Here is an 11573-nt window from a genome sequence, read left to right on the forward strand (position 1 = left end):
GTAGCGCGCGTGCCTTCCGAAAGTGACAAAGGAGGCTCATGAGCTGGTGCCTCGGTGCAACTCACAGAGTACGAGGGTTGGTGATCGTGCACTTGAGACGTTGCACACTCTGTGTCTTATCAAACATGAGCAGTTCATAAATCATAGCGACTGGCTAAGGCGACTCACGGGAATCCTTCTGTCGGATATCAGCTATGAGTTGATATAGCCTATCGAGTTCCCTCTCGTTGGCGCGTATCTCATCCTGGAGTCGCCGAACCTCCTGATCCAAGTCTTTCAAGATACGTGGATGATGGTTCTGCGGTATGACATCTTCACATCCCTGAGTGCGCGAAGCAGCGAGAGACGTAGAGTTGCTCAAAGACTGCCAGTAACAGTCTGGAGATCCTGCGCGAACGCGGCTATAACTCAACACCAGATGGGACGAGGGGCCGGGAAATTGAGCTCCCGCAGGAAGGGCGGTGTGGAGAGATGTACAGCAGTGTTCACTGTCTGTGGGCAAAGGCAGAACGTGATTCGTTGACGAAATCCAAGCACGCTCCCAGCGAGACATGACAGGAACGGCCATGCCGTCGACAAATTCTCGGATGATGCGGTCGACTGACGATTTGAGCTGGGGGATTTCGGTGCATAGGCCAGGGGAATAGTAGACATGGGGTGAGACAGTGTAAGTGTTTTCGTCATCGAGGGTTTGGGGGTACCCGCCGCTATGGGCCATCACACTTGTGCCTCCACTGATGCGATCTATGGCGGTCAACTAATCGAGCGTGTGAGCTTGATATCGGTCAACAGCAAACGGTACCAACCATATCCATGGTCAACGACAACAACGAATAATAAAATCGACACCATTCGCGTCGGCCTGGCTCCCCAGACAGTTGCTCCTGGCTCGTATACCACAAGGCATGGAATCCATCCTGTTCGAGAGCGTGATTATCGTCTTGATGCATGCCGGCCACTAGAAAGGCCATCTTAGCAGCCTGAAGCTGCTCTTTGTACTGACTATCCTCGCTCCTTCTACCAAGATGGAGGTTCAGCGACTTGAGCCCTGAGGGACTGAGCTTGTAATCTTTCACGGCTGGCGTCATGGTTACTTCCAGTGCTAGAGCGAAGGGAACGTGCGGACATAGAGATAGCCAGAGTCGGCCTAATCATGTTTGAGAGTCTGGAGGCGTTCGAGTAGAATGCCAACACGTGCTCTCCGGAAGCAGTAGAAGTTGGCCTCATCATCACGTCGATAACCTCGAAGAAGGCATACCCAAAGCGTGATTGATACATTGCTTGACTTCATGCACGATGACAGCGAGCGAAGTCATCCGGTTTACGAACCTAAGCTTCCGCCGCGACATAGGGGTTTGATAGCGGTATGTTTAGCTAAAATCGAAGTGCTCACTTTTCGGACGTTGATCCCAATCCCCCTTCGAGTGGCAGAGAATTGCCGCCAATCAGATGCTCCCCGTGGGATCACAGAGAAGATAAGAATAAAATGGTGAAAGCGAGCATGTGGTCATCAAATCATGGTACCCCGTATGGGGAGGGATGATCGTGATGGGACGCACGAGTTGGAACATTTTGGAACAATTAGCCTGAATCCTCGATCTCAGAAGTCTATGATTGGCCCAGCAGGACGGCGGCCGCAAACCTAGGAAATGGAGATACTGTCATGTTTGATGACACCTCGCACTGCGTGTTCTTCCCTCCTATATCTATCAGGAGGAAGAGACGAGAACTCCCACGCGGTTGCGCCATGTCCAGGTGGATAATCATCGGTAGGAGTCATGTGTACCACACCAGGGAACGCGGATAGCAGTATGTAGAGCCACGAGCGACGTCCAGGTGCCACATTCTAGCCCACCCAGGATAGTGGGACAGAACAGCTGCATACGGTTCGTCCACCAGACTGTACCGGCAATTGGAAATAATTTGTGGGCATCGAGCAGCACGCGTACGTGAGGACGGAACGGCAAGCGAGCACATCAAAATCGCTCATCTATTCAGTGCCCGATTCCAGGATACATTTCTGTGCAGGCAGTGCGGAGGTGATTGCGAACTATAAGACAACCAGATCAGATGTTATGATAGCCTGAGCCACGCAAAACTTACGCTGTATGACGATATGATGGAGGATCCAATGTCGCAAGGTTCCATAGGATCGTGCCTGTGCAAAAGAAATGTGAGGGGAAACTCACATGGTAACAACAACTTCGGATCAAAAAAAAAAACGAGGTTCAGTTTTTATGTTCTCAAGCCCTTCGCGCCAGAGGTCAAGATGCTCGAAGCTAGTACCTCAAACACACAGAACAAATGCTGTTTGATGGTTCAGATGAACTAGTATGCATCGACACTACCTCGTGGACATCGACATTGCATAACGCTTTGGTACGTGTGATACCCCTGGTCCTACTCCGATGGCAGAATAAACTTGTCGCGCACGACAACTATCACCGCGATGAGAAAGCGAGCTTGTTTACGTCACCGGCACTCACCAGATAATACATGTTCGTCAGCGTTGACGTTGATCGCCCTGTGGCCTTTACGCGAACATTTCACATCAATAAGACGTCAGACGGTATTGACAGTGATGGTAAAGGCAGGCAAACAACGTTATATTGTCGTCAGAGTGGGTTTAGATCCTGTTTTCTCTCCGTGCGTACTGTGTTGCTCCACGAGAGAGGCTGAAGTCGCAACGACACTTGCACACGCAAAGATGGACGCGCCGCAGTTAGTCCGTGCTTTATGTCCTCGCCGAATCTGCTAAGAACGTAGCCTCAGAGCACTTGAGCACAAAATGACCTCATGATATGAGCGAGTCCAGCACCGAGTGGCTTTTTCTTTCCAGAACACGTCGAACTTGCCCCTGTGTTGAACGACCTTGGCACTGCGTACCGGATGGTACCTGATTGTGTTAAGAGATAGCAGAACACTCCTCCACCCGTCGTGAGGATCACCGGGAGGGCGAACCTGCACGCGTTCGTAGACAGTCAGACGACCGTTAGCACACGTTGGCATCATAGCCGTATGTCCTGATCTGTACAGACGTTCATGCAAGCCGATTTTGTGGGTCTCAAGCACGCAAGGGAGCGGGTGTACCAGAGCAGCAGAGCGAAATGGATTCCGTTCAACGTGAAATGGCTGCGTACAAAATTCTGAGACGTACAGTGAAGTACGAACTTGAATGCCGGACCCGAACATGCAGCGCGCATCGACAAGATACATAGGCGCCACAAGCGTTCTTGCATTAGTGATGGAAGCCGACGGTGTTCGCTCGCGGCGATAATGAGCGTCTGGGCCTGAAGTCCCACTTTGTGGTATGCTTCGCTGAGTTCTAACGCGATGATCAGTGTAGAAGGTCAGTGCTCTGGAATTGGAATGGTGTCACCGAATGATATTGAAGTATGGCGGTGAAGTGGCGGGAAAGGACAAAGCTGTTCACGGTGGGTTTCGCGTGCAGACTGCGACACAGCCATGCCTACCGCATCAAGCAGACTCGCAATCCCGTCACCGGCAGCGTCGTATGATCCGGGCGAACGGAATCAAGGGAAGCAGGAAGCCTATCGAAAAAGTATAGGACGGCCCTCGTCATGCGGTCGACCGTGGGTAGGCGTGCCATAGACGAGGTTACTAGAGGCGGGCGGCGCAGTTGCGAAGGGCGATGGGGATGTGTCGTGCGCACACGGGTCACATGGGCGCGGCTAGTTTTGGGATACTAGCAGCGATAAAGATGGAAGACGAAGGAAGAGGAGACTCAGAAGCTGCGACGCGAACTTCGGGATGGAATCGCACACCGGCGGATATTCTGCAGTGGGTGGCGCCGGGATCACCTTTCGTGGTGCATTGCATTGTACGTTGATACATTCGACGGAGTTCAGCCTGAATAGCTGCGCAATGGGCCACATGCGATGCACCGCGCCAAGAGACGCCCGCGTCAGGAAAATCCCAACTTTACCTTTTTGCTTTGTCACCCTTTTCCAGGATTTAGAAGAGAAAAAGTATGAGGATCTCCTGGAATTGCGCCTTTTTGCGCCTTTTTCGACCTTATGGGAGCTTTTGGAGCAAAAGGCTTTCCGGCTTAATGTCCTTAAATGGAATTTCTTGTGTGCCTTTTCTACGAAAAAGGATAACATAAGCGCGGAAATAGGAGATCCCCACGCTTTTTGGGCTAAAAGGCAATATTCAAATTTCCTGATCTGGGCACGGACGGGTCCTGGTGATGGGGGACCGTTGGATAAGCTCGCGAACCTGAGAGCTCGCAAAATGCGCCATTAATCAAAATCATGAGGGGCGGTGACAACATCGACTTATCTTATAAGACAAGTGGTCTCGATCCGAGGCCGCTCTGATTGGATGTCGATGGACCACAACTACCGCGGAATCTTTCATGGGTGTCCAATTCTATGGTAAGTCACTTAGTAACATGATGATAAAGACTCACACCTGTAGGAGAGGTCGGTGCATATGAGAGTCAGATCGGGACCCTTGGCACCGCATGCCTCGGGCATCAGGCCTTCAGGTCTCAAACCGAAGGACTATTGACTATTCAGAGGCTTTCAGTGGGTTACTCTAGACCTGTCGCGATGAACGACAGACAGTGTTTATACCATGGCTCCCCAATACCCCAGATTGGGGTCAACTATTGAGTGAATCAGCAGTGGTGCTGCCTCAGTCTGCACGATCCGCATGACGCATTAGACTCGAGAGGTTGACAGATTTTAGTTTTTAATGATCATGTACCAGAAGTGTTTATGCGTGCAGATACGATCAAGAATAAATTGACCTGCTCGGGCGGCCGAACGGAGGTTGGCATAAATCAGAGTTATTGCACGAGATCGAGATGGCTGGATCTCCGCGATCTCAAAGCTCGTACCTCAAGTTGCTTTGTCGCGGAGCGTACTCTGAGCAATTGCGCCGGCCCAAGTCTGCACGCTCTTTCTGAGTCTGTACCTGTTCCTACTCCATATTGTCGCGCAATGTTTTGGAAGGCCACTTCTGCGGACGTCGAGGCGGTCCAAACCAGCGGGATTTGCAGGCTTGTCGACAGTCCCTGTATGTCCTCCAGGAGAGGACCTAGTATGCCGTCATCCGTGAGCCCCGACACATGCCATAGGATATGAGCATGACGGAGGAAGCTGGGCCACATGTCGGTGGAGGACGTGAGGCCGAGGAGAGATTGAATGCCTACGATGTCATCAGAGGGTACGTATAGGTTCGCTTCTTCATTTTATCGCTCTTCTGTAATACAGATACGTTCTAGCTGTGTTGTAGATGAAGCACGGCACTTCAAATCAACTGGAATTGTTGTCTTCCTCTGTGCCTTCCAACGGGTGCAAAATGGCTCTAGCATCTCTATTCCAAACTCTCTCTGCGACATGCGACCAGTCACATCGGAGAGTCCGGACGATGGGAGGAGCTGGGTGTGTGCAAGTGCTTTATGGTATCAGGAGGAAATGCGAATTCGGCCGTCAAGATATGTGGTGGTCCGGTTGTGTAGTGGAACCGTGCGTAGTGAGACAGTGTTGTGGTATTCGGGTTGTACGTAGGGAGACAAAATGTGCAATGGTGAGAACAATCCATCGCCGGTATCTCTGTGTTATGTGCTGATGTTTTGCTCCCAGTTTTATCTGCTCGGTTAATGTCAGTCACATACAATCTCCTACAGCAGCTTTATTTCTACCTTCACTTTTCCAATCTCAACCCCCGCACATTCTGCAACAGCACGTTATTGTCCGGTGAATCCTTGTCACGTTCCGCTGCGTTTTATATTGCGGTCCTCCATAATCGCTTCTTCCATGGACCAGAACTGTGTCGTGGCGGTTGCCATGAGCGTGGCAGAAGAAACGGTCGACATCATCCTGTAGAGCCTTGGCCGTGTTGGACCAGTAGAATGGTCTGATGCCTGGTCCAATGACCTGTCTTGCCCAGGCCTCCTGTTCTTGTCCAGCGAGATTATGTGCGGTAGCCCTTCTGGATCCCAGTTCCTCGTCTCCAACCATCATTTTCGAAGATCCTCCGCGCATAATCGGGTCTCACCGCAGCGTTTTTCTTGCCGCCCCACGGTCATTCTCGCTACCTCTTGCTCAGCTCCAATGCATAGCCCTGATAAGCCTATGCAGGTCGGCTCTTCGGATCTATGACGTACAACATCAATATTTATATGTGCGCAAGCTACGTCAGGTACACGTACCCATTCTCACATGAGGCATGTCATCGAGGTCCCGGTGCGTTTCGTCGACTCATGCGAACTTTATTACGTTTGCATAGTCCTCTACGCTCAGATCAACGGGAACACGGCATTTGAAGCGACGCCCAACTTCGCTTGGTGCGTCGCTCAAGCAAGCTTTGTTCTTTATATCTGCGATAGAACAATCTTCTAAGACGTCCAACGCGCTGCGCGAAATGCGTACCTCGACATACCGACGGCATGCACCGACCGCTCTCTCGTGAAGGTGTCTGTGTACACCCCTCTGCGTTACCGTACCTATTTTCACAATGTCTGACCGTACTCCTCCGGTCATTCGCATTCACGTCCCTTGCTATCATGGAAGGGCAGATACTTCTGGATTGTCCCCGTTTCTGCACCGCCAATTGATAGTCTTCGCGCAAGATGCCCCGCAACGCATTCACGAATTCTATCAGGGAGGCCACAGCAGTGAGGGAGGAATGACCGACAAGGCTCATAATGGGTCATTGCTTATAATTGGGGGACAACTTAGCCTTTATCGGGGGTTTCGGAGGCAAGGAACGCAAGTTCGATTGCAAAGAGAGTGGTAGGATGCGCTAAAAGTGCGCTGTCTCATCGTGCGAATATCGCACAGTCAACTTTTCTGAGGCAGCATACGTTGACTCTGGACGTGCGCGTCTGTTGACTAGTGCATTCGCTCAAAGTCACGACTCAAACTCTTTTACATGCTTGCTGGCGACACTTCTTCCCAGGAGCAGAATGGCGGTTCTGCTTCAGTCCGTGCTGGAGTCTCATTGCCGACGGATGCTGTACATTTAACATTTCTACGCTACTCATCATCGACAATTCCACAACGTTTCATCATTTGACGATAAGCAGAAAAGCTCGCTCAGGTGTCAAAGCACAAGGTGATTCGCCGCGCTTTAGGAAGTCTACATGTCGGTGTTTGCTCATCGTTTTGCGTCGTACATTGGTAATGTCGCTTCTTGGATACCCAGCCGTTCCTAGGCCGTTCCTATTCATTCTGAGTGCATCCACGTCTCCACAAAGTCCTTCCGTAAACATGGTAGAGAAATGGGCAGGAAATTCATAAAGAGGTGAATATCCCAATTGATGGACTGTCGCCTGCCTGATCCCATTCGCGACTTAAAGCCGCCGCTTTGGAATGAGCTGCCCATCTCCACATCGGACAGTAATTCGGGGGACCATTGCATAGTCGCTGCGAGACATTCATTCGCATTTTCACAAACTGCAACGTCGCCACAATGATGTGCATTTCGACAATCCGCAGGGTTGGACGAGATATGTCTACCTTCTTCCTAACCACCCGACGTTCATCGCGTGACCTCGAACTTCCTATCTGATACCTCCATTGAAGCATGACGGTAGTTGTTACTACAGCAATTGAGTGCAAGCAGCTGCCCGGAAGGCTCGAACTATGCAAAGTCTCGCATCAACAAATGAAGGCTGTGGGCGTCTTTGGGAAATGATTCCGAAACAAAAAAAGCCCGCCCTTAGCTGGCCGACAGACTGCCATTCGCCATTCAAGCGCTATAGTCCGGAAGACAATGCTGAGTCTATTTGCGGCCAAGGGCTCTCTTGTCTCAGCTTAACGTCGTTCACGTTATCTGATATGAATCATGCTCGTTGAAAAGCCAGATCGGAGCAGACGGTAGCGATGCGCGCCGTTTCTGATCTGGTTATTCGTCTTCATTCCACAGCACACGCGGCTTAAATTTCGGGGACGTTCTTTAGACGTCAATATTCACTGGATAATTTCTCCCAGACGTGCGAAAGGTTCGCCATGGAATCAGGGAAGGCGAACGTGACCGCCGATGCTGCATATTACCGATTAGTTCAATTCAGATGCCTTCAGGGTGTAGGTGAGCCTCACCCTGGCTGTGCGTCCCTGAGTAATCCGGTTCTCGCAGTCAGCTACCATCGACAGCTCTTGCTCGGCGAACTTCGGTACGAAGTCCTGCGTGCTCTTCCTCTCTAGAGCAGTCTTCCTTCATCCGATGTCGGCATGATAGCGGCCCTCAAAGGCAGGTCTGGGTTCACTTTTGTGAAGCATCAACAGGACTGAGAATTCGTTACCAGGCATGGTATGGTGGTGATAGAAGGCGAGTTCCTTCTGATAAAACTGGCACAGATGATAGATGCAGGCGAATTTGAAGACCATATTATTTGAATCAACTGACAGAGAAAGAACCGTGTGGCTTAACTAGGATTTCTCGTGGCTGAGAGGACCGGTATGCTTCCGCATGTCCCAGACAAGACGATAGCCGCGTCGGTAAGCGCCTCATCGATCGGTCTCAATTACACGGTGATGCCCGATTGGCTCAAGTCAGGCAATTATGGCTGAAGGTGCGGCGCGGAGCATCAGAAGCAGGACCCTTATTCTGAACCCCGACATATGGCGGAACACAGGTTTTGAGATGATTTATGGCAAGATGTTCTCATCGCAAGAGGCTGGGGTGTCATGGTTTTTTGGCTCGAAGTTTCGCGATCAACGGCTACAAGCGACGGTCGAACATATCCGTTCTGTTTGCCACGATAAGCCTTTTCCCCCAGGTCTTCTTGCAATGGCCGAGAACAGAGTTGCCGCTGACGTGACCCCCGACCTCCGCGAGGCGCATGCACTCTAGGCTGTTACCACCTCTTCCGGAGATCTGCGTGCAAATTACTCACATGGCGAAAGTGGGTGATCCTTGTACTTTCGAGATCTCACCGCATTGTTATCCTCATCGCATTGTTAATTAGATATGTTTATAAATCTATGGGAAGATTGCTTCTGTATGGATACAAACAACAGAATCCCGTCCGAGTTAGCTGGTCAAGTTTTACGTGTCCAATACAGTAGCTCCTAGTTGGCTGGGTGTTTGCGTATTACTATGCTTAGGGTCATCCACCGACTTTGACTCGACACCCAATTCTATGCCGCGATAATTTTTGATGGAGCTAAATCAGGTTCCAGAAGACTTGTAGCCTTCATTTCGGCTATAGCTCCGGTCGCAATTGCCAGTCCCCCGTCTCTGCTCGACCCTGCATGAAGACAACGGATAGACTCGGGGAAAGTTACAGTCTAGAGGCTGCTTCGGCTGCCGGTGGCATTCACATCTGGGAAACTATCCGCTGGAGGTGTCATGCGCGGCAGCGGCACGAGGCATGTGGTGTGGTCCTTATGAAGCGAAGGTTGTGTTTGGGCCGGCATTTGACCAGCAGAATAACAAGGGCGCGGAGCCGCTGCGAGGCTATTCCAGCGTAATTGTGATTTTGACAGAACGTCAACCTGCAGTGCGTGCCTCCATCTAGCCGCGCATCATCGTCGACACGGCCTCTGACGACCAAGCGTTCACTCAGCACGTTCTCATACCTCAGGCGATCCTCCAGCAGGGCACGCTGCGTGCTGTGCCCATCTACGCGTGCCCATCAGTACTCATCACCCCAGACCTCAGCTTTACCTCGTGTACTGTATCCGGTGTACGACTCGGACCCACTCGCTTGTTGTGTCTCCTGTACGTGTAACAGCGCTGGCGTGCTGTAGTCGCTAGGTGATCGCATTGGCCGAGACAGCGAGCTTCGCTACCTGCCATTTCCGCATTGACGATATGGGTAGCAACACTCGTGCCTCCAAGTACTTATCGTGGGAGAAATATGCGCGAATTTCGGAGGATTCTCTCCATTTCTTGCCTGGATCTGCAATGTCACATCCACAGAACGATCATCTATCTTACAGCTGCTTCCTGAAAACACCTCACCGCAGTACTCCTACCAGAGGTAACGCCAGCACCCCGCGTTGTGGCCATGGAATCTTTAACCTAGGACAGGGTGGGCGAACTGTGCTCCCTCCTCTTCATCTACCGTTTCGAGCCTCACATTCTCCAGGTCCGTTTTTATTCATAACCACTCGTACTGTATGAATTCACGCTCAATCTCCAGCACCTACTGTAGTTCCTGACCTCTCGTTTCCCTCTAACCAATATCCCCACCAAGAACCCAGGCAAGCTCGTACTGACTATACTGCAGCAGCATTCAACCAAGCGGGCTGGCCCGTAAATCCACATTAGTAGTATGCGAGACAGCGTAGGCTATCACTCACGCGTCATCCACAGAGGCTATGCAGCAACAGCCGACCGCATATGCAACCGATCCTAGATATCCTGCTGTGCAACAGCCATTTGGCGCGTATCCTGCCAGGGGTCAATCGATCATGCTGCAGGATGTACATGAATCCCTCACCTTACCGCCACTTAATATGCCACAAGGGCAGGCTCATGCCGGTGCCGTGAACCCTTCAACGATGGCTGGTTCCCACGGCAGACCACCGAACGCTGCCTACCCTACCACCTATAATCCCTATACAGAACATCCACAACAGCCTGCTTCTTATCACTCCCCTCCTGGCTCGCGCAACCTTCCTCTTCCCATTCCTGCTATGGGAATCGACCCCGCTATTGGCGGCATGCCAAGACGTGCGTCGATGTCCGTTGATCGTACTGCACCGTCACGGCTGTCAGTACATGGGACATCGCCATATTTACGTATTCCCAGCATGGCATCACCGTCGACGTATATCCGAGAACCTTTCGTGTCCGAGCCCACTATCAAAAAGAAGCGGAAGCGGGCCGATCCGGAGCAGCTGAAGGTTCTGTATGAGACCTACAATCGGACTGCATTCCCAACAACTGAGGAGCGGGCTGAGCTTGCGAGAAGGCTCAATATGTCTGCTAGAAGCGTGCAGATTTGGTAAGTGATCGTGCATGGTTTGCCAAAGCCATCATCGTCTGATATACAACCTTCCCCTGCTCAACGTCGATAGGTTCCAAAATAAGCGGCAGGCCATGCGGCAGAGCTCACGTCAAGCCTCCAACGCTGCACCTCCCACTACCAGCGAGCCGTTTCCGGCTGCTGGCAGCGGACCTTATGGTGCTCATGTGTCGGGTACAGCCACTGTCCCTTGCTTGGAGATTCCTTGTATTGATAGTGGCCGACCGACAGCACTTCTAATGGAACGTGCTCAACACGTCGGGAGGAACGAGCGTCAAGCAACAGCTGAAACGCGTTGCAGGGAGGTGCCTGGAAACAGAGCGGGTGAATACGGAAGGGCGGAATATGGTATAAATACGCACCTGTAGTACTGTACTCCCCAATTGTTTCAGGGCACTGCGCGATTTCCAGTCCAGAAATGGCGGAGTAGACAGAAACTTGAAAAAAAGGCTTAAGATTTGACACTGGACATAGTGGCTGTGCAGAACTTTCTGGTCGAAATCAGTCGTGGACGAAGAAAGACTCGGAGATGATTGACAAAGTAAGAATGACTGACACGGCAAGAGGCTAACATGCATTTTTCTTTCGATACAGTAGAGACTTAGCCAAAATCATGAACCTCATG

The 11573-nt window shown here is 51.3% G+C and overlaps 4 protein-coding genes across 4 annotated transcripts; 3 read left to right on the forward strand and 1 right to left on the reverse strand.

The window, feature by feature from the left end:
- Window positions 1-154: 154 nt before the first annotated feature.
- Window positions 155-1088, reverse strand: LAESUDRAFT_761677 (uncharacterized protein; the record flags this gene model as incomplete). The annotated part of the gene is made up of 2 exons (XM_040912962.1): window positions 155-757; window positions 807-1088. 2 exons carry the CDS (start codon window positions 1086-1088, stop codon window positions 155-157), a joined length of 885 nt encoding a protein of 294 aa, XP_040761578.1.
- A 2377-nt stretch (window positions 1089-3465) lies between these two features.
- LAESUDRAFT_715981 (uncharacterized protein) lies at window positions 3466-4681 on the forward strand (the record flags this gene model as incomplete). The annotated part of the gene is made up of 5 exons (XM_040907212.1): window positions 3466-3597; window positions 3626-3841; window positions 4316-4397; window positions 4441-4550; window positions 4586-4681. 5 exons carry the CDS (start codon window positions 3466-3468, stop codon window positions 4679-4681), a joined length of 636 nt encoding a protein of 211 aa, XP_040761579.1.
- A 286-nt stretch (window positions 4682-4967) lies between these two features.
- Window positions 4968-6778, forward strand: LAESUDRAFT_715982 (uncharacterized protein; the record flags this gene model as incomplete). Its single annotated transcript, XM_040907213.1, has 8 exons — window positions 4968-5081; window positions 5105-5193; window positions 5252-5529; window positions 5613-5726; window positions 6111-6215; window positions 6259-6316; window positions 6543-6646; window positions 6711-6778. 8 exons carry the CDS (start codon window positions 4968-4970, stop codon window positions 6776-6778), a joined length of 930 nt encoding a protein of 309 aa, XP_040761580.1.
- Window positions 6779-9882: 3104 nt separating this feature from the next.
- LAESUDRAFT_658935 (homeobox-domain-containing protein) lies at window positions 9883-11316 on the forward strand (the record flags this gene model as incomplete). The annotated part of the gene is made up of 4 exons (XM_040904772.1): window positions 9883-10009; window positions 10133-10233; window positions 10296-10927; window positions 11001-11316. 4 exons carry the CDS (start codon window positions 9883-9885, stop codon window positions 11314-11316), a joined length of 1176 nt encoding a protein of 391 aa, XP_040761581.1.
- Between the last annotated feature and the right edge of the window lie 257 nt (window positions 11317-11573).

Source organism: Laetiporus sulphureus (genome assembly GCF_001632365.1).
Source record: "Laetiporus sulphureus 93-53 unplaced genomic scaffold LAESUscaffold_37, whole genome shotgun sequence".
Taxonomy (NCBI): Eukaryota; Fungi; Basidiomycota; class Agaricomycetes; order Polyporales; family Laetiporaceae; genus Laetiporus; species Laetiporus sulphureus.